The following is a 22,928-nucleotide window of genomic DNA, read 5'->3' as shown; positions in this document are numbered from 1 at the left end:
GCAGCCAATCAAATACTTTCCAGTATCTGCACCATTTTCCAAGCGTTTTCAACTGACTCCACTGTATGCGATTTTCCTACAATCTCATTTCTGCTATTGGTGGAAAACTAGGGAAGTTGCACTAAGTAAGAGCTCTCTGGTAAGAGTGCACCGAGTGCAGCCAGTGAAACGAACACACCAAAGCAAAATAGCAGCCACAGCAGCGAAAGTCGTTGACAGCTGATCTAAGCTGAACGACTGAAATATCAGTGGTTCAAAATCACCGGCAGCAACGCCGGTAGACATTACTTTATTCAAAATTCTACAACAGTTCTTAATATGGTACAAAACTATTCGAAATCTCCAAACACGTTCAAAATATCAGGATACGATAAAATTAGGTTAGGTCAGATAATCTTAGGTTAGGTTAGGTTGACTGATGATACCGAGCTGCGGACTGTGGTACAGGCTTGAAAATGAGATACAAGAATGAGTACAATAGATTCCTGAAAGATAACACTTATCCTACGTCCATAAAATTGAATCTCGTTCCATACTGGCTCTTGGCTATTCTCCGCCTCGCCCTGACGCTAATACCACAGATCGGTTACATTCATCCTGATGAGTACTTTCAGTCCATCGAAGTAATAGCTGGTGGGTATTTCCCAGGTTTTTATTCCTTGATGTGTTTCGCAAGAGTCCGTCACTATTTTATTCTCCTGTTCTTAGGTGAGTACTTCGATATCGACGTCTACAGACCATGGGAATACAACGCTACCTTTCCAATCAGGAGCATACTGATACCCTATTTGACAATTGGTATCCCATACTCAGTACTGAACAGAATATCTCCGTACTCATATTACGTATTCGGCACAACGCTGAAGACTCCGTTTTCCCTTGTCATATTCCCTAGGCTTTTGATATGCGCCCTTTCATTCCTGTCGGATTACTGCTTGTACAAGATCTGTTACATCTATGGACAGAACTACAGGACCCGGTTGATCACCTATGCTAGCTCCTATGTCATATTAATTTATGCCACTAGGACTTTCTCCAACACTATTGAACTCGTACTCACTTCTACCCTGATCTATTTCGTTGCAAAGTGCATGGCCACTTCCGACGAGGTAAGAAAATCTTTCGCGCAGTTCTGTTTCACACTTGAAACACTCACGTTTACTTTCAGATTGTTTACGAGGATGACTATCTATCGGAAAAATATAAAAGAGCTGGAAACGTCGTCGATCGTGTCAAGTATTTCAAGCTACGTGCGTCTCTGCCAAGTCATTCGTTGAACAATTGTTTAATCCTGGCAACAATAACTGTTGTTGGTATTTTTAACCGCCCAACATTCGTCGCTTTTGCATTTGCTCCGATTTTCTTTTGGCTACAGCGCGGACTTGGTTCGAAGAACATCGGACTTGGCGACTTTCACATAAGGATATTCACTTTTGTACTTTGCACCGTACCTACGGTTATCCTTTTTATATTAACGGACAGTTTTTATTTCGGTTATTTGACTCTGAGCGAGATACATAATCTACAGATAAGCATGAACAATTTCGTCGTCACTCCTCTAAACTTTTTGAAATACAATTCCGTTACTAAAAATCTTGCAAATCACGGTTTGCATCCTCAATTCCTTCATCTACTGGTCAATGTTCCTTTGCTCTATAACGTGCTCGGTTTTGTTGGGTTATTCGCATTCGGCAACATAATTTACAGGTAAGATCGAAACACCTTTTCAATGATTTTTTCAATGACTCGAGTTGCTGCCTATATTTTGAAGCACTTTCTCAACTTCCCGCTTTTCTTAAAAGAACAATATTGTAATTAGCACCAAAATAGACAGTTGAATTTTCACCAGACCTCATTTTTTTACTTCTATATAACGATCACCTCGGGCCGTTTTCAGAATTGGTACAGGGTGTGTGTGCACGTAATGAATTTTTTGTCTAATAATATCTCAAAAATGAGTGAACGGATTTGATGATTTCAGCCTCAATCAACAGGGTTCTTCTTAGATTAAACCAAATTAAGTATTAGACGTGATCGATTCAGTAGTTTTTCAATTATTGAAATGATAGACGCCTCGAACGAATTCAACTGATTATATCTCGAAAACACATAATAAAATTTTAATGATATTGGTCTGAATCAATGTAGCTGTTCTCAACTTGGAACTGATTATGATGGGATCCAATTGATCCAACTGTTTCCGAGTTATTTGAATATCAAAGTCAATTTGCATACATCAAAGCGGGAAGTTGGCAGGTAGTCCTATTAAGATCAGCCAGATTAACCGTTTGTTTTTCTCTCAGGTGTCTAAGAGGTCGCTGGTCGGAATTGCCCCGTATTCAGAGCATCATTGGCCTGATGACAGCGTCTTTTATCCTGCCAATCCTGATGCTGTCTGTCTTCCCCCATCAGGAACCGAGATTCCTGATACCGGTCACATTGCCGTTGATATTTTTACATTCGCAGAGAATACGCCACGTCTCAACGGTAGAGAGTGTTTCTTCGTCAAATAGCGACGAGTCAAAATTAGCATTCAGGCGAAATAAGAATAGCACTAACAAAGTGCTGGTTGTCTGGTACGTTGTGAACATAGTTTTGACTTTCTTCTACGGTTTTCTTCACCAGGGTGGCGTGTTGCCTCTTGTTTCACACTTGGCGGCGGAGCTCAAGGCCAAGCCGCACGCAACAAATGTTCATTTATTCACTTCGCACATTTATTCCATACCCACAGCATTGTTACAACTCCGCAATACACGAAAAACTTATGTAACACGGGAACAACGAAAGTACAAGCTTGCCAAAGATTTTCACCTGTATGAACAGGGCTCAGAAAATGTCGAACAAATATACCAGAACATCGTGGATAAGATACAAGAGTGTGAAAAGAAATTGAGAACCAAGAAACAGCCCTATAGACTCTATTACGCTCTGCCTGCTACGTTTTTAGACGAGTTTACTAGGTTCAGATTGACGAATCAATCTCAAGTATTCCTGTTGAAAACTGTTAAGACCTTTCGTCCTCATATTTCCATCGAAAAGCTACCAGTGTTAGATTTTTTTTACGAATGTAATGACATGGATGATCTAGAGATTTGTACAAAGAAAATTGTAGACAATTTTTTAGAAAACTTTTACAAATGCTTTCGTCAGTTAGGTTTAGTGCTATTGAAAATTGAATCTTCTATCCCTGGCGATTTAATCACGTAGAGTCACACGAACGATTCTCAGAGTTAAAGATGTTTGCTTAAATTTCAATATCCAATTTTAAAAACTCCTCAAAAATTTACGTTCCAACGGATCAAATACTTCATGGCTGCTAAAAAAATCTTACTTTTTCATCGAACAAAATTCCAGATTTCAAGGATCAACTTCAATTATGCTCTCTATTACATGTACGGGGCATTCCATGTCAAATAGACCGCGTCCTGATCGTCATATTTTTTGTTTTCCTTGAAATTTTTTTTTTTTGGGTGTAGTTAGATCTCAAAAACACATAAATGAATTTTTTTTCCATTTCTCTGAACAATTCCTTACGAGAAACGATTGTCGAAGTCGTGAAATAACATCTAAATTACAAAATCTGGAAACGATATAGGAAGTCCTGCATTTTATCCTAATCATTTTGGCATCAAACCATGATGGTCAACGATCTCCTAGGTGTCGAGATATTTATATGACCAAAACGTGGAAAAATGTTATTTTTTTATATTAACTATTACTATTACAACTAAATCTCAAATGTTTTTCTGTCAGTAAAAATTCTTTTAAATTCATTTGAAAAGTGAAGTTTTATCTGTTCGATTTTTAAAGGACAAATTTTGAGTTTTCAATGTCTCAAAAATCTCAGAAACAGTAACTTCCCATGAAAAAAGTTAACTTTTTTCACGCTTTGGTTGAATATAAATATGCTTGGGTGTCTCAACACTTAGCAGGATATTGTTTGACATCGTAGGTCTTCTGCCAAAATGGTCAGAATAAAATGCAACCCTACAAAAATGAATTCAAGTGTTTTTGATGTTCTACTAGACCGACAAAAAATTTTGAAAAAACCAAAAATATGAAGGTTTGGACCTGGTCGAATTGATGCATATATTTAGAATCAACCGTTCATTCATCGAAACGTTCTATCAGATCAGTAACGTCGCTTACGCAAAACGTTAATTTTAATATTTATATCTGTGAACAATTGCTTATCATTTATTATTATTTATAGGTACTTGTGGCACTATTGTGTAACAGTTAGTTGTTATAAGCAATCTGTATATCCGTCCACATGTTTTATATTCCACGTACACATTAATGTTCTCGAATTATTGTAAACTGCAATATCCTGTTACAAATGAAACTAACAGCTAGGTAATTCCAGAAGAACGAAAGAAACTTCGACTAATTCACAAAGTGCGGTCAAGCTAAGTTTTTTTGTCTTTATATATCGAACATATATATTTCTGAATCTCGTTTCCTGTCTGAAGTAAAATCACTGAAAATGATTGAAATTTGCGAGCATTAACAAATGTACGAAATCTTCAAAGAAGAAAAAGCAGAGATCAATCAAAAGAAGAGAAAGAATGAAAAACTGCAGTTAGGACAGTGTATTTAAATAGTAAATTAAGTGTTATAATCGTATCACATCAACAATGATTGGAAAAAGACTTAATCAGATCTCGTAATTAAAGATCAGAGAAGTTTGCTCTGAGTTTATGCTACAACATACTCGATCGTGAAATCTCGTAGAATCTAAGGCATTAGAATTAATATTACGCTTTGATATTATTAGAATTTCATCAAGTCTTGGATCTTGGTATAGAGAAAGGATGGTTAAATACGTGAAAATGAAAAAAATGTTATACATATATAATATAGAAACCTAAAAATAAAGAGGTACCAATAAATCACAAATGAAAATGGAAAATTTAGAAATCTTTTTGAACTGTTATAATAATTATTCTCTTTAATACAGATGACATTATTGTTATTGTTATTATTACTATTAACTTCACTTATTATCATGTTGTTCTGAATATAAGCCGAAGTTTTATCGTTGACAGCACCTGTCAAAATAGCCCTCGTCTCATACACGGACCCGTCTGATGTGCGGGTAACTCAAAAAAAACATCCCAAAATACTGTCGCAGAATTGGGGAACGTCTTATACTCGTAACAATACGATTATTTTAATTTATAATACATCCGTTGTACTTGACAAATATACCATTGTAAAGCTGTTAAACACTCTGATTGAACTAATGGCCTCCGCACAGCGTCTAGTGAGAGTGTAATTTCGGTTTTTTATTTCGATTTAACAAGAAAGGCAAAATATGCTGTTTTTACTTTGTTTTTCACGTAATAATAATTTGATTAACACGAGTTTGGTTATAAGGTTTCTTTCAATCACCAACTCTAGTTACATCGTTTAAAATCCAACCAGAATAATATCCGCCGAGTTGTAAAGACATGGAACAGGTTTTAGTTAATGATCATTAATGAGGTGTTAAGATACTAAATGTTGTGTTTATGACGCGATATTGTGACCTTCGATTAATGTTGTTGCGGCGGCTGCCTAGAAAAATGATTAAGCAATTTCCAAATTGTTGTAAGTCCAAGGTAAGTCCTGATTAAATTTACTTCGATGGGCCGCGTTTCTTGCTGCGTAAAGTCGCTAAAGAAGAAATATGAGAAAAACATACGTTAGTGACGAATAACTCACAACATGAGAATGATACGTAATATGAGGAAGATCCACAATAGGGTATTAATACTCAATATGAGAAGGATACATAACATGGCAAGTGATAAATAATATGGGAATAAATAGACTCACAGGGTTGTCAATGTACGCTTCACAACCATAACACCAGACAGACAAATCGCTGAAGCTAAGCGTCATCGGATGCTGCGTCTCTTCGCCATGAGTAACCGCATGCTCATTGATACTTCTTGCACAATGTACCGTGTAACACTGCAGGCAAATCCAGTTTTCTGCAGTGCTATTGCACTCTTGGCAAGGAGCTCGAACGTCGATCCCGTCCGCTGGCACTTCTTCGACAGTGGGTAAGTGAGGACAATCGCGTAGCGGAACGATAGCAAACATTTCACCATCTACCAGTGCCTGGAAATTCAAGTTCATTCAAAGAAGTGCGCTTTATTAATGTTACTAGTTTGAGGAAAACTAGAAGAGATTCTAATCCTTTAGTGAAGACGATGTGACAATCCTCAACAAATTTTGGCTTGTTAGATTTGATAATAAATAGCTGTTACTGTTCAAATCTGATGAATTTCTGGAAATTAGATTACGATTCGCAACTATGAAGGATCCTCCTCCGTTAGAGTGAGTGCAGTTTTTCTCAACTCAAACTTCCTAAATTGTTTCACTTTTATACAGTAATTTCATAACACTGGTCACACTCGGTATTTTTTCACCACGTCTTCGTCAATAATATTGTTTTTATCATCAAAATTTTGAATCGAAATATCTCACTATAATTATATAAGTTAAATTAGAAACCTGCATGTTTTCCGAAAGATACTGCATCAGGCTACCTGCTCCTGCTGCGCCAGCAGCACCGCTCAAATCATTAGGATTATTTCCTCCTCTGCTTCCACTTTGATCACCTTCGTCATTTCGTCTATCAGATCCTTGATTTTGATTAGGATTGACACAGGTTTTACCGTAATTTGCTTCTAGATAAATTAATAATTACGGTTAATCAAAACAGCAAAATCCAAAATATCGCTAATACTGTCAAGGTGTCGCTTTCATCTTTTGCAGCGAACTAAAAATTACCGTGTTGCATGACTTCCAAATTGCTTATGACCAGAAATCAAATAAAAATCAACAAACAAGATTATGAAGTTTCACAATGAAGGTGAAATAGCACTGACAGCTAACTTCAGTTTAGGTGACTCAAAATTGATCTAATAATTCGAAAGTAACCAACTTCCGATATTTGATACGTCGGAAACAAATTGTTTTTATTTAATTTATTGTTAGATATAGCATGACCTCCGTGAAGATTGTATGGTAGTAAAATTTATAATTGGTTCAAACGAAAAATAGACTAACCATTTATTTCCTCATATTTTTTCGGGATTCCTGTATGAATTTCATGCCCTCCTGAACTGTCAAAATCGAGAGAATCGCTTTCGAAATTTTTTATCTTTAAATTTTCAATCTCATTCTGTAGCTTGTTTATTTCCTCATCCGTGACTATGTTCAGACTGAATTTATCAATTGGCAAAGAGATCTCCAATTTTTCCGACTCGATATCTTCAAACACGATCTTAGACTCGGACGTTTTTCTGGAAGCACCACGACGTTTCTCTGATTTATTGCGAGACGTGGTAGTTTTGAGTTTCGGGAGGACATTTTCTTTTGGCAAAGACTTTTGGAACATTAAATTCGGCCAGTATTGCTTGTGCGTTCGTAACACATTGTTGATCGAGTTTATGGCACTTGAACACGGCGGTTGTTGGAAATCAATCATCACCAATGGATCTCCAAGCAGGGCTTTCGTGCACATTAATGATGCGTACGAAACCGAACTGACGTTGTAGCCACCTTCGAGTGATAGAATAACCCGACCGTTTGCCAAAGAACTCAGCGAGTAAGTGAGATGACCGTACACTTCCGGTGAAACATTGCATCCTGAAAAAGAATAAGATGATAGTAGAAAAATGCTATCATTCCTTACAGTAGGATATTTCAATCTGTTGCAACGTCTTTATTTTGCTCCCATCCAGAGAACTTGTTATAATTAGAAAAAAGAAAAAAGATTGCTCTTAGAATTCCAAGCTTCTCCAATTGATTAGCATAGGAAAGTCGCTTCTTTTTAAATTGGCACCAGTCACTCATATTTGACGATACGGACGTGATCTTGGGAGCATTTACTAGAGATCGAATTACGTACGTACAAAACTATGGTTTCGACCTTTGTTATAAAGTCAACAGTACGGCCTCTAAAGATATTATATACAGGCTTATCTCTACAAACATTTTTATAAATAATTGAATTATCTACACAAAGGCTTTTATGATCAAGTCTGTATCAAATGCGGTTGAGTGCTAGTAATTTAAATTTAATAATTTAATCTTAAGTGCGAATTTATTTTTTGCTATGTACCAGTGGTAGTTGGAAACTACAAAAAAGTCTTATTCTACATAAATGAGCTAATTCGAATTTTGGTAAATTAAACCGTTAACACTACCTCCCAAAGGATCCCCAATGCAGGCATCGAAACCTGCGGAAACCAGAATTAGTTCAGGATTGAATTGGTATGCAATCGGCATGATGACTTGTTGGAAGCTCGCTATGTACTCTGGGTCTCCCATCCCTTTTTTGTTCCAAGGTATATTCACATTATATCCTTCTCCCGGACCAGTTCCAGTCACTGTATAATTCGCCCGCTTCGAATTCGGGAAGAAACCAGCGTTGTCGTAACGATGAATCGATGCATACAGAATCTGAGGATCTGTTTCCAAAATACTCTGGGTTCCATTGCCATGGTGAACGTCCCAATCGACTATCAACACCCTGCAACAAGCAGTAAAGTTTCTTTTACGTCGGCCGTTCAACTGCCAGATCCAGTGTATTGTATAAAATTATGTGTATTAATTATTGGACAATTTCTTGGGTTTAAACATTCGAAACGATCGGTTTTCTAAATCTCTGCAGTTGAATATATAAAAATTTTATGAACTCGTGGTATTAGAACCCTTTTTACAATACTTAATCTGTATAAAGTGTTTTCAGAAGTTTCCAGAGACTTCTACATATAGACTCAGAATATGAATAATGTGGTAATTTTTTTTTACAGCGGACAAGCATGGTACATTTTTCTAAAAATCTTTGTCTAAATTCATGAACATTTTATGAGTGTTTGCAAAAGAATAGCAGTTGTTCCAACATTCGGCAAATTCGTTAAACTTCCAATTAGAGGGCAAATTCAATGCGGTAAGTTTGCGGTTCAGTCAAAATGACTCTACCTCTTCAAGTTATAATTTTTTATAGCATATCTGGCAGCGACAGCCACGTTGTTAAATATGCAGAATCCACAGGCCGTATCTCGTTCTGCATGATGCCCCGGCGGCCTGACGATTGCCAAGCCCGACTGGCTCTCCCCGGTCAAGACGCTATCCACAACTTGAAGCAAACATCCGGCAGAGACAGAAGCGCTCTTCCACGTCTCGGTGTGAAGGTAGACTGACTTTAATTCAGACGCCTGCTTAGATAGATCTTTCAGCTTTGTTGATGAGGTTTTTTTTATCATCTCAATATACGTCTTCGAATGAGCCAGTGACAATTCTTCCTCCGTCGCCATTCTTCCCTTGAGCACAAAATAAATAAACAGTGTTGTTTTCGACAATTTCATTACTCAACGAACTTTTTGATGTGTGGCTACAAAAAATTGTATAAAGACGTTGATTGGTACAATGAAATGTTATTACATACTTGGAGCAAATGGCATCGTTTGAGAAATCCATATTCTTCGTGTTTGGAAAAAATTCCTGATATTCTCTCGGGCCTTTCTGGGTGGGTATTATCCACAATATTTGTATGACAGAGCATTCTGTCGTCATAAACAATGCAAACTTTGTTAGGCGCTTTGTTCAAATTTGTAACTGCAAAGATACAGTAAAATTAACAAGGTTTGAGGCCTGCAATTAATAATAATTTTGTCACTAATACCTTAGCCAACTCACATTCGATCAATAAATTTAACTTGGTGTCGAACTCGGCAGCTAACTCTGCACTCGGAACTGGATAACAATTTCGCGTGTCGTAAATCTCTGGTTTAGGTTCCCGATTTCTGTGAATTCCATATTATCATTTATTCCGATGCAGTATTGTTGTATAATTCACGATTATTTACCGATGTAGAGGATCCGACGTACTTAAAAATAATGTTGGGCAGGTGTCTGTTGTTCTTTTCCTCTATACTATTTGCTGGAACATTTAAGCTGTGCGTGTCTTGATATTGGTAACAACTCCAATAACTTTTGTGGGCATATATGACATTCAGAATAGATTCCTGTATGCTGAGAATCATGGATCGATTAGATTCGAGAAATTATTCCAGCCACGTGTGACAAAAAATAGTTCTATTCTTACTTTTCCTCATAAAAAGTTATCAGTACCTGCGAGACGGTTTTTCTAGCGCATGCAACATTGGGCAAGGATCTCCCAGTAATGTTCTTAAAGTTAACGCAGCTCCTTCTGCTAGAGATTTTAGGCAATACCCACCCTTAAAAGAAATATTACTAGATCATTTACAGAGCAAGTCAGAAGGTTTGAAATACTGGTTATATAGCACAAATGTCTACCTCCAATACAACCGCAACTTTACCACCAGCTAACCCCATCAATGGATGTAAAAGATGCGCGTAACAAGCGGGCGTCACTTCCATTTCACCCTGTGAAAATTTGAAACTATTTTGTACTCGATTGAAGAAGAAATGTGGAGAGTGTAGATGTGATTGGACAATTAATTCCAGCAAAATAAAGTTGCGAAGTCTGAAATTCGAAATTTACTCTTATACTGAAAATCCAAGTCTGCCGTCATAAACTGATTAGGTGCTTTTAAGGTTAAATTTTTGAATACAGACAGTACGCATATAGCAAATACCTTCTCATCGCCAATTGCTGAATCGAATCCGGCAGACACAATGACAATGTCAGGACAAAACTAGGTCCATAAAACAATAAAATGAGTAAGAATTAGTTGCAGTTTAGAATTATTTATTACCTCAGGGCAGCCAAGAGCTGCGTCGTAACCAGCTGAGACAATAACAAGGTCCGGTTGAAACTAGAATGATTTTGTTCAAGGGTGTACTTGGATTAATAAGAATATACTGAATTGATGGTTACTGAAATAATTAATTAGGATATATTCATTTTGAGCTCAAATTCTGACTCTCTGATTCACCTCATAAGCCATTGGAAGAAGGAGCTGTTGAAATATGGCGATATAGTCAGCATTTGTCATTCCAGTTTTGTTGAGGGGAACGTTGAAATTGTAACCTTCCCCTTTTTTCTCTCCAACGTAATCGTAATTTGATTCCCTAAGATTTGGCCAAAACTCGGCATGTTCGTATCGATGGATGGAGAAGTAAACAACTCTGGAACAAAATGGTGTCACATGTGTCACAATAAAATTCAAACTTGATGAGCCATTGTAGAGTAAAATCTAACGAATCTAGTTGATTTTTTTCCATAAGAATCACCAATCAATGGAAAACTGAAAAATATCAATTTTCATTATGACAATTTTCTCAAGGATTAATTGGTTTTACTGTCCAAATCAAAAGTTCGGAAAATAGCAAAAGCCGTTTGAAAAATCTCCAGTAATATAATTATCTCCAGATTGGGAAAAAATGTATTTGTATAAGTACACCACGGCAAATGTTCGACAACAATTACATTTAAATGTTATATATAACTGCGTTATAATGTAAATTTTTTAAAAGATTTATCATACAATTTGAGGGAATCTGGTCGGTGAATAGAATAAAATCAGAAACATTAGAATTAAAACAGGAACACCAGTCTTCAACAATCTAAAATGCTCGAATTTTAAATCCTTCTCTCAAATTCTTCATATCTTAGCTTGTATCATACAAATATACTTAGATTCATTTCTATTATATATTACGGATGTTATTTCGTTCGTATTCACCAGCATTAATAGAAATGATATTGTGAGAGATTTCTTAATCGGTTTCTTCTCTTTTCTTAATTTTTGGTGAAAACAGTGAAGCCAATTCACACTAAAGATCATCTACCATGCAATCGCTTACCTCGGATCATTGTAAAACATTTGTTGGGTCGCTTGTCCGTGATGAACGTCCCAGTCAACGATTAATATTCTGCTTGCCAAATTATCATTGAGCATTTTCTGTGCAGCAATAGCTACGTTGTTGAAGTAACAGTAGCCACAATATTCAGCCTTCATTGCATGATGACCTGGCGGCCTAAGAGCCGAGAATTGTGTATCAGAAATATAGTAAATAGTGACCAAGAGAAGTACTAGGACAATGAATAATCACCTGACTATAGCCATCCCGTTTTGTACTTTTTTTTTACATATGCTTTCCAGCAAAATTATCGTTGAGCCAGTAGCCAGCAGCGATAATCTATAAGTCGACTGTAGGAAAGAGAGTCGTTATCAATACAGTATACTGAAAAGAATTGTTGCATATCCAAATTTAATCAGCAGACTTTGCAAATCCACAAATTTGCTACTAAATTATTGAATAACAATCGAAATTATATATTTTCTGTTATTTCTGCAACCAACTCACAGGATGAATGTAAATAGAGTCATATTTTGAAGCCAACTTTTCAAGATTGTCCTCGTCTTTGCATTCTGCAGTTTCTTTCAGCACATCAATATGCTGCTGTGTGTGTTTGAGTAATATTTCTTTATGAGTGGCTTCACGCGCTTCTATAACCCTGCAGCGACTGATCAAGCCCAAGTCTTTGCATCTTTCCAGAATCCTTGTGAACCTCTCAGGGCATTCCGGATATGTCGAATCCCAAAGACACCGGTGTTCTTCCATCGACCTATCCCAAACAAGACCTGTTTCGCCACGCGTTATTGTCTGGGCGTCCATGGCCTTCTGGTAAATGTCTCTGAGAATAGTGTTTCCAGATTTTTTCGGGTGGACAAGCTTTCGCTCTGCTGCCTCTCGCTTTGCTGCCGCCAACGCCGCCGAAGGCCTGGCCTTGAGTAATGAAAATATAAGGAAAATAATTTCAATTTGCAAATTATCATTAAATTAATTATATTGTCACCTGTTCTTCACCACTCTCAGACATTTTATGAATTTATTGGTAAATTGCTTCAGAATACAGAGTATTTATCAATGGTTAAAACGGACTTTGACTGTAAGTGCAGTGGAACTGATGAAACTATTATCATTGTATTTGCTTTTCAAACTACAGCGACACAGATAGATAATGAGATATACTGCATGACATTGGCAAGATTGGCAGGGCTATCTGAATACTTTTGAGATAAGATATTTCATTAAACCATTTATTTGAACTTTTGTCATAAATATGAGAACCCAGGAAATCTTTTATTTTAAAAAGTGTAAACGGCTTTATATGATAAACACAAATAAAGTAAGTACAAAATCATCTCTAGATAATGTGATTGAAGTTTGCATCTTTGAACTGCAGTGCATTCCGATATATCTAATGAACAAGTAAACAGTCTACCTTGAATGTCGAGATATTGCTATTGATAACGTTAATACTTTCTCAACATTGCAGATATTTATACATCTCAACTTCTGTGTGTGATAATTTCACCAGTAAATCAAAAGGTATGCAACAGGTTTCTTCATCCAAGTATCACTTGCAAAACCATAATCTTATACTCACACTCATCGATTTGGCTGATTTTTTACCGCCAACATTTTTCACTGTTGTGGTCATGTTGCTTTTTGCAACTTTTCTGTTACTTCTTCTGGTCCCTTCTATCACCTGGATCAGATGTATTTCACTCTCTGCCAATTGTCTAGCGGCAGTAAATAGGCTGTTCCCACTGGCATTTGTGTCTGTCTGAATGGATGAGTACAAATGGCATGATTGTAAAATAAATATATGAAGCGGTAAGGATAAATGACAGGATTTAAATTGATGATAATTTACAGGAATACCAAATCTCGATGCTAACTGTATACAACCGTAGGTAATTAGTGGGTGGGTGGGGAGAAAAATGAACTGAATTAATAATCTTCTCTTATCGAATGTCGATATTCATATATGGCAAAGCGTATGAGGATTCCTTTTATGGTTATATGTGTGGGATGACGGAATGAATAAATACACATATGTCTCACCATCGGTACGTTCGTTGAGTGAATAGTATAACCTCGAAACTTTCACAATCTCCTGATTTGATTGTCCTGAATTTACAGATTCGTCATATGATATTGGTGATCATTTTTCAAATGAATCGGAGAACTTTTTCATCACATTCATCGATGAATTTCAATCAAGATTAATGTTTGATCGTTGATGAATGGGAAGGAAAATTATCTACATCCCTAACATAACCCTCTCTCCCCCCCTGAATAAGAGCTTCTCATCGCCAGAGTATGGGATTGCTCATCGTTTAAATCGCCACTTTGTTGCGTGAAAATTGAGGCTACGCCCGTGTATTATTTGAAACTGTTTTTCCCGGAAAATCCTACAATTTTATTAGTTTCTGCCGTCATATCCGTCGTTGATTATTTAAGTTTGATTCTACTACTGTGATTAATCGTTACAGTTAGATCGAACAGTGCCAGCAGAATACCATACAAAGGGATATAGACCAACCAATAGAAAAAATGAAAATCTAATTCGTGACATACAATGTAACTGAAACCGAAAACCAATTGGGCCACGATTTTTTTAATTTGATGGATTTTTCAGTTTCTCTTGGACAAAGATTCTTCGATCGAGTCGATCCAGCGTGCATTTTGAAAATTTTTGAATTCTATACAGCTCATCTCATTACGGAGTACAGAGAGAAACCTCAGAGTACACGGATTGTTTCATGGTTTTCATCCTAGAAGCAGTGTTGCCAACACTCTGAATTCTCTCCCACTAAGACGACAAATCAATTCCACCGAAAAACCACTAAACTTGCCCCTGGTGGACTGTACTAAAAATTTTATTTCAATTTAGCGCGCGAATATTTGCCTAAAAATAATTATCTTATTTGTATGTATTAAATGAACATCTATAATAGAATTTGGATCTAATTATTACTTTATAAGACATGGTAATATAACATTAGCATTGGACGTCAATATACCGCTAATAAAATCGAATAAAAAAAGAAAAAACAAATAAACTTTACTGTTATTAGACAATGAATATTTATTATTGATATAAACTGTAACATCCATAGGAAAAAAAGGAAAACAGATTTACTTTTCATGCTGTCATCTGAGGATTAAGGAATTAAAACGTGTAAAAACTGATGACCAACCATATCACTGACAAAATCTACTAACTACTAAAAGTGAATTTTTTCTACCGCCCCAGAATAAAAACAACCAGATTTAGTGGAAAAACTACTGAGTTGGTAACACTGCCTAGAAGTGAAAAACTGAAAAAACCGGTTTTCCTGTTCTTAAACCTTGTTTAAACAAAAACAACAAGAAACTGAAAGTGGCAAACGCAACACGTAATTTCTTATCACGGGTTTTTGCCTACAGAAATGAGTAGCTGACGGTCGAATGATTAACGCGCATGCGCTGAAATGCTGGAGACCATATTCTAGAGTAAAAAGCCAACTGATATATATATATACATATATATCAGTGGTAAAAACAGTTTAGTCAGGTTAACCAACCGTCATAAGTTTAGATGGCAGGTCTCCGTGAGGTATGTAACCTCAATAATTTTGACAGTTATCGATGATAGTTGCTGAAGATCGAATGGACAGATTGTGAATGTTTTCATTTGAACAATTAATGAATAATCGGGGTATCACTCAAGTTGAGCACAACCTACCACCGACAGCTGTCAAAATTTTTGAGGTTACGTTGCCTTCGGTCATTGCGGTGTCCTATCATCTAAACTTAAGACGCTTTGTCAACCTGACAAGGCAACTACTTTTAAATCTAGAATTTTAACGCATGTGCGTTAGACCATTCGACCGTATCATTTCATACTCTGTAGCACAGTTTCTATATGTGTATAGAAATATATATGTATATAGAAATCAGTGCAGCTAGCGCTACTCGGTAAATTATGATCTAAAGTTTCTTCTTACCGACGGAGTCCTGTAAGCAGGAAGTCTAATGAATAGGATATTCTTACTCAACAGGTACACATATTACATACATACACTCTACCAAGATAGTTTTGATCGAGTCCCTGCACAGAATAACCCGGCGTACACTAATAAACCCTTTAAACTTATGAGAAATATGAGCTGCACTACAAGGAAATTTCTTAAATGTTACACAAATAATTGATAAATATTATTTCCAAACTTGAATATGCAATAATACATACATACTTATATATTCACATGATTCACGATTAGAAATGTAAATAGCAGGTAAGCCATTACATTCGTTTATCCACTTATTTGTTTATTAATTCCATTATTTGCTTACTTTTCATCTCTGATCTCTAATCACTGACTTCAGTCACTGCTTCTTATTTTTACTGTTATTATCATTCACAGTCCTAAGTTGAGAAAATGCTGATGTTGATTCGAAACAACGTTGTTACTGGATTGAGAAGAAAGTATCGAGATGTTAGCACATGGTCCTCGTTAGCAACGGCATTCAACACAAAGTCGGTTGATGTGATCGATTCTTTGGTGTCGCGAAAAGAAACGGTAATTTCTGCATAACAGAACTTTTTTGACCATTTCTACAGTGTGGCACATTTATCTCATTATTTCCAGGGTCTATTTGGGATTCCTGAACTCGACGATGCCGAAGGATTTGATCTACTCAAAAGAAGAGCCATGGCTCAAACAGACGAACTAATTGAAGAAGCTACGAGCCAAACAAGAAGCCGAAAAATTGTAGAAATTTTTGACGAGCTTTCTGATTCACTTTGCAAGGTTGCAGACTTAGCAGAATTTGTCAGAATTGCTCATCCTGATAGGAAATTTTCAGATGCAGCCGAAGATGCTTGTATCACGATAAGTGGCGTCGTCGAAAAGTAAACATTATCCACTTGTGTGTTGAGAGTAATGAAGTTCCAGAACTAATATGCGGTGAAATGATTCCACCCTGTTTTACTCATTCCCAACTCTACCTTCTTGTAGGCTGAACACCCATAAGGAATTATACAACTCATTGCTGCATGTGGTGAAAAATGGAGACGTCGTGGAAACTACAGAAGTAGACGAACATGTTGCCAAATTGTTCGCTTTTGATTTTGAGCAATGCGGTATACACCTAATCGAAGAACAACGGCAAAAAGTTGTACATCTGAATGATCGAATTCTCCAAGTAAATTGATGTTGATTCTACAATGAAGTATGAATTCTTGGGGCTGAAGAATCAGTAATGCGATTGTTCTTTTTCCACAGACGGGTCAGCGTTTTATGGCCGGCACAGTGCACCCTAGAGCAGTGAAGAAGGATGTTCTTCCACCTGAAATAAGGCAATAGTAAGTTACATAGATTTAATGAAACATGATGTCCCTGGAGAAAATTATTTTCAAAAACTTCGAAATTTCTACCAATTTATGTCGAATGTGAATGTCCAACAGTGTTTCTAAAAAATCTCTGGCTAGTTCTGATAATTTCTAAGAATTTTGTATTGAATTTAAGTACCTTAATTTCTATACCAAAAATTAATCTGCGCAGATTTATGAAAAAACGTTTATACTTTTTGGGAATTACTGCACTTTTTATAAGTTTAGTACTATTGAAACTGTTCTGTTACTGATATGTCCACATTTCTTCATCTGCAATACAGAAAAATTAATTTAATTATTTTTCTAATATTTCAAGTTTCTGTTGGGAATTCATCCTAGTTTTCTCCAATGCAGTACGATTAGAAAATACGCAGAAGCACCAGAACTCAAATATTTTCAGAACCGTCATACAATAAAGTTCTCAAAATATGATATTCTTCATAAATTGGGCCGATTTTCACTCGAATTTGACTTCATCACATATCGTTAGATGGACAAATATTGAAAATTTCTCAAATTTCCAACAGAAAATGAAAATCAAAAGAATCACATGTGTTTTCTTCAGAAGCTGTCTACAATTTCTTAAAATCTGTGAGATATTATCAGAATAATTTCAATTTTTGGAATAATAATGATGGGATTTCTCTTAGAACTGTTGAAAACATGTTATCTTTCTGAGAAATTTCTGAGGCCTTTTTTCACCAGGGATAAATTGTAAGAGACAAATCGTTATCATTTAGCTTCACTACCGAAGGCGGTCAAATATTGGTCCAAGGACTTTACACAGATTCCTCCAATGCCATTGCTAGAGAAGCTGCATACAAGATATTCCTATACCCGGATTCTCAACAGGAGCTTCTCCTCAGGGGCTTATTAAACGATCGACACGATCTGGCTGAAATATGCGGATTTCCTTCCTATGCTCATAGGTCAGTTTTGTCAATTAGAATTCGTCGAAAAACTTGAAACGCAGGATTGAAAATCATGAGAGTTTTGTTATTGTACTTTTATAACTTTTTAGAGCCGTCCGAGGTAGCACAGTCGAGAAACCTGAAGTAGTTTATGAATTTTTAAACATTCTCAGCGACCAGCTAAAGCACAGAGCGCATAGTGATTTTCAAATAATGCAGCAAATGAAAAATGCTGAGACTGGAACAAATCAGGTCAGCTAGAGATAAGAATCAATGCTTTGAGAATTTAATAAAATTTTCCCAATAAATATTCCCGAAACTTGACTTGTTCCTTTTCAAAAAATTCATGTTGCAATATATTTATCATAGATTTTAAATGTTTTATACATTTTTTTTACCTCAATTTTAATCGCATATTCATTAATAATGATAATTAGTAACTAATAAATGCGGAGAAAAACTCTAAAGTAAAAACTATACCTTCTAATTTTGTCCCATTTCGTTTCTTATTCAGGATTTAATGGCATGGGACACAGCATATTTTATAGCAAAAGCAAAAAAGGCATGGCTAAACACATCTAGTGCAGAATTTGCACCTTATTTTTCTCTTGGAACGTGTATGGAGGGTCTGAATACGTTGACGCAAGCTTTGTACGGTGTTAAATTGGAGCCAGAGCCAGTCGTTAAAGGTGAAGTTTGGGCCAGCGACATTCGCAAGTTGGCTGTGGTAGATAATGTCCAAGGGACGTTAGGATACATTTATTGTGACTTTTATGAAAGAATGGGGAAACCCAATCAGGATTGTCACTTCACCATCAGAGGTGGAAAGCAGTTGCCTGATGGCAGCTACCAGGTGATACAGACAACGTTTTATTAATTCTGTTTAATGATTTGTGCACTCAAATTATTAGGAAAAGATTTTTTTTTTTAAGTTCAACAAATCTGTAATTTGTGCCATTGACAATGAACACGAGTAAAACATCGTTACTATGTAATGGAAATAAATCTGCACAAATTACAGACAATTACAGACAAAAAATATACAATGAGAACAGTCAAACTGACCAAACCAGAGGTTCATCTGGGCTGATCCGAATTTTTTTTCGGCTTATTTTACTCACTAACTAAACTGTCAGAAATTGTCTGAGAAATATTCAAGAAATCCTACATTACAGTATAGTTATAAGGCGCAAATGTAATCGGTAATGAACATTTGTTCTACCATACTTAGAAAAATTAAGTTTTTATTAACCCTATAGATAATTATTTGTAAAATTTTTCTCAAATGGTTTCTAAAGATGTCTATAACAAACGAAATACGCCCAAAAACTTTGGAATCGGATCAACGACATCAGAGTTCTTAATTATTTTGAACTTTCTATGCATAAAACCGTTTCTCAAATTTTCAATATCCTAGCTTGTGTTCTTCAAATTTGCTTAGAATCATTGCTATTGCATAATAGAGATGCTGCCTTATCTGCGTTTATTTTCATGGTCACAAATATCACTGTTGGGGATTTTTTAAACACTTACTGTTTTCCTCACTTTTTATTCAGACAGTGCAGCCCATTCTTGCTTAAAGTATTGATCTCCAGTTCGCTATTTTTCTAAATAAAAAATTTCTCAACACACAATCGTAAAGTCCAACCAACCCTTTAATGCTTATTATTTTATGGTTCCAGAATCCAATAGTTGTGCTAATGTTGTCACTACCATCGCCACGATGGTCATCGCCGAGTCTTTTAAGTTCGTCGTCGGTGGATAACTTATTTCATGAAATGGGACACGCGTTGCATTCAATGCTGGGCAGAACCCAGTATCAACACGTCACAGGAACGAGGTGCAGCACAGATTTTGCAGAGGTGCCAAGCGTCCTAATGGAGTACTTTGCAAGCGATCCCAGGGTTTGTAACTACTTATAAAATGCGTATTTTCGTATTACCAGGTTCTGTATCTTCCAACTTTTATGTATTCTTATAAAATCGGGTTTTGGGTTCTTCTTGAATCAGGTGGTTTCGACGTTCGCAAAGCACTTTCAAACCCAGGAGCCAATCCCTGATGACATGCTGCACAGACTGTGTGCCTCGAAGCACTTGTTTCCTGCCTCCGAGTTGCAGAATCAAGTATTTTATAGTATGTTGGATCAAGTGTATCACAGCCGTCGCTTAGAGCAGCCCAGCACAGAAATACTAGCTGATTTACAAGACAGATATTACGGTTTGCCATACGTCCAGAATACTGTGAGTGTTGAATAAAATTTGATAAATATTTGTCCACTTGAATATCATCAATAATACTCAACACATTTTTAAACCAATTGTTTAGGCTTGGCAGCTGCGATTTTCTCACCTTGTTGGATACGGTGCGAAATATTACTCGTACCTAATTTCTCGCGCCATAGCTTCGTGGATATGGCAGACTTACTTTGAGGCTGATCCGTTCAGTCGAATTTCAGGGGAAAGATATCGGACAGAATGTCTTGCTCACGGAGGAGGAAAATCTCCGTCGATATTAGTGTCAGATTTCCTTTCCAAGGACGCAAACGCCCAAAATTTTGCGAAGTCATTGATCAACGAGATCGACGCCAAAAATGATCACATGCATGAAATAAAAAATATCACTTCTTAGCTCCATTACGTACCATCGATTCTCTTACAATCATTGTTAGAAAGAACGTGGTTTCTGCAAAATTAATAGTTTTTCCGTAGTCTAGATTGTGAGTAGACGTTATTGTTTGTAAGTATACAGCAAATGTATGCACTGAAATTGACTGCATCAGTCCGCTCGCACGACGCATATTCAAGCTAGTCTGTAGCGCAGTGGCTAATCGTAATACCATAGCTTTGAGTTTTTGCGTACCGAGGTCAAATTCGATCTGTTTTGTTTCTTATTATCTTCTGTTAACGCGAAAGTAGATGAGATCAATATTTTTTTGTTAAAAAATAAATAAACATAACAAATCTTATTGAAAATAGATTTTACTACCATAAATCTTATATAATCTTATATAATTGACAGTAATTGTAAATGAAAAATATAGGTATAAACTATAGAATTTCAATTTTTGCTTTGATTTTTACTTTTCAACGATAAGAGAACCAGTGCATTACTCAGTGTAATATCTATGATAAAAACATTCAAAGCATAAAAGTTCGAAGCACCACGAGCAACATGCGACCGCATATTTGCCATAGTCAAATGTTTTATTGTGAATGTCATTAGGAAAAACAACCTCGTTACGGTTGCTAAATACCTCGCGTTGTAGTGATAATTTCGCGACAAACTATGCATATTGAAGCTTTTCTTAAAAGCGGGAGTCTGCAATTGATGATAGATGAAGGAGTGTATTTTAATTGCATCACTTTTATTTCTAATTTACCTCTACTGTGCGATCAGAATAGGGCAATTTTGTAATCGGTGAATATAATTATTCACTTGGCTGTAAAAGTATTTGAACTGACTCGTGATTGAACTGTGTAAATAAAAAAAAGCTTTTTAAGATGTATATAACATCAAGGATTAGGTATTATAAATAATAGGTGTTGGAATTTTTCGTTGTGTTTTTATTACAAGTACGGAATCTTATCCTATTTACAATGTTGACAAAATCCTACGAAATATTTACCACAAAAATAAGTCTCGTAGCAGAGTGACTTGAATGTTTGGTACAGCCTGACGCAACGCTAGTCTCTAAGAGTTATTATTTATATCGGATTAAATTGGCATGATAATTATACGCGTATGTTGAGAAATGTTGATCGGCATTCATTACAACTGACTTGCAAAAAATTGAATCTACGGAGTTAGTGGCAATGCTACTTTGATCAAGAGCAGAAAAAAAGGGACTTATCCGTGTTGTGGCGATACGAAAGTGAAAGTGAAAGTGAAACTTGTAGCCGAAGTTAGCAGCCATGCAGCTTAAAACTAAAATTCGATTTTCTACACAAATGATTCAACTATTAGCATTTCGAAACCTTCATTTTCAAAACTAAATCGCAGGCAGCAGGTAAAACTCATTCTTTTCCATGGACGAAAAAAAAAAAGAATCACGTATTTCATTTCTGTTTTAAGTTAAAAACGACTAAAAATTATTTCTGAAGAAAAAATGTCGAATGACGAACATTATTCATTCAATAACTTTCACTAATAGTAATGTGTAATAAGCATTCAATTTCACCTTCTCTTCTTGTAGTTGAATTTTTATATTAATTGTCATTCGGTTCTGCTGTTGATTTCATTTTAATTATACATATTATTCATTCATTACTATTGTTGTTATAATCGAAAAATCGGTTTTTTCATTAGTTTCAATCTTTTTCTTCAAATATTGGGTATGTTTATAAAATTATCACAATGTGGGGTTCATTGTAATTTTTAACACAGTTTTTAGTCAGATTTTCATTAATTTAATCAGTTTTTTCTTTGCCTTTCGTCCTTTGTTATATAGTTATCATTTATTATTCTCGCGTTTATTTACGATAACACTAGACACACTTTTTTTTTTACATAAACCTCTTCTTTCAATTTCTTTATATTTAAATTATTATTATTATTATTGTTATTATTAATACTAATATTATTATTCACTCGAAGAATAACTCGTTTACTTTGGGTAGGCAGCAGAGGTTTAAAGAAATATTTCTTCAGCATTGAACGCTATTCAATTTTAAAACCAGCTACGCCAATCAATCTCTTAATATGACACTTTATGGTCTGTGTTATACCAATTAATAATATCTGATCAAAAATCACTGTCTAATATTGAACGTCCATAGTTCACATGCTTTACTTTATGCAATCTAATCACATTTGCAATACACGGTGGCCAAACGAACAGTCTATGGTGTTTCAAA

At 35.8% G+C, this 22,928-nt stretch overlaps 3 protein-coding genes across 8 annotated transcripts; 2 read left to right on the top strand and 1 right to left on the bottom strand.

Annotated features, from left to right (window-relative positions):
* The first annotated feature begins 59 nt into the window (after window positions 1-59).
* LOC124176869 (GPI mannosyltransferase 4) lies at window positions 60-5,202 on the top strand. The gene is made up of 4 exons (XM_046558678.1): window positions 60-633; window positions 709-1,109; window positions 1,169-1,707; window positions 2,304-5,202. The coding sequence occupies exons 1-4, from the start codon at window positions 456-458 to the stop codon at window positions 3,205-3,207; spliced, it is 2,022 nt and encodes a 673-aa protein (XP_046414634.1). The 5' UTR covers window positions 60-455; the 3' UTR covers window positions 3,208-5,202.
* LOC124176865 (histone deacetylase 6) lies at window positions 4,902-14,497 on the bottom strand. 4 transcript variants are annotated; one of them, XM_046558668.1, is made up of 19 exons: window positions 13,846-14,497; window positions 13,385-13,564; window positions 12,298-12,720; window positions 12,043-12,140; window positions 11,794-11,967; window positions 10,923-11,115; window positions 10,743-10,802; window positions 10,623-10,682; window positions 10,321-10,410; window positions 10,135-10,241; window positions 9,892-10,035; window positions 9,700-9,806; window positions 9,449-9,618; window positions 8,983-9,323; window positions 8,205-8,530; window positions 7,063-7,644; window positions 6,505-6,680; window positions 5,821-6,108; window positions 4,902-5,658 (listed from the first exon to the last, which is right to left on the bottom strand). In XM_046558668.1, exons 1-19 carry the CDS (start codon window positions 13,846-13,848, stop codon window positions 5,572-5,574), a joined length of 3,609 nt encoding a protein of 1,202 aa, XP_046414624.1. In that variant the 5' UTR covers window positions 13,849-14,497; the 3' UTR covers window positions 4,902-5,571. The 4 variants fall into 4 exon arrangements, with proteins under 4 accessions (XP_046414624.1, XP_046414626.1, XP_046414625.1 ...); XM_046558670.1 differs by lacking the exon at window positions 10,743-10,802; XM_046558669.1 differs by lacking the exon at window positions 10,623-10,682 and having other exon boundaries at window positions 13,846-14,496.
* On the top strand, window positions 13,194-21,906 carry LOC124176868 (mitochondrial intermediate peptidase). 3 transcript variants are annotated; one of them, XM_046558674.1, is made up of 12 exons: window positions 15,338-15,744; window positions 15,828-16,064; window positions 16,194-16,349; window positions 16,419-16,681; window positions 16,788-16,974; window positions 17,055-17,134; window positions 17,905-18,093; window positions 18,186-18,327; window positions 18,590-18,928; window positions 19,758-19,979; window positions 20,085-20,315; window positions 20,401-21,906. In XM_046558674.1, exons 3-12 carry the CDS (start codon window positions 16,209-16,211, stop codon window positions 20,701-20,703), a joined length of 2,097 nt encoding a protein of 698 aa, XP_046414630.1. In that variant the 5' UTR covers window positions 15,338-15,744; window positions 15,828-16,064; window positions 16,194-16,208; the 3' UTR covers window positions 20,704-21,906. The 3 variants fall into 3 exon arrangements, with proteins under 3 accessions (XP_046414633.1, XP_046414630.1, XP_046414632.1); XM_046558677.1 differs by lacking the exons at window positions 15,338-15,744; window positions 15,828-16,064 and adding an exon at window positions 13,194-13,326; XM_046558676.1 differs by lacking the exon at window positions 15,828-16,064 and having other exon boundaries at window positions 15,338-15,827.
* Window positions 21,907-22,928: the final 1,022 nt, after the last annotated feature.

The sequence above is a fragment of the Neodiprion fabricii genome, chromosome 2 (assembly GCF_021155785.1).
Source record: "Neodiprion fabricii isolate iyNeoFabr1 chromosome 2, iyNeoFabr1.1, whole genome shotgun sequence".
NCBI classification, from domain to species: domain Eukaryota; kingdom Metazoa; phylum Arthropoda; class Insecta; order Hymenoptera; family Diprionidae; genus Neodiprion; species Neodiprion fabricii.
Note: the sequence above shows the minus strand (reverse complement) of the source record. Positions and strands in the feature narration are given on the sequence as shown.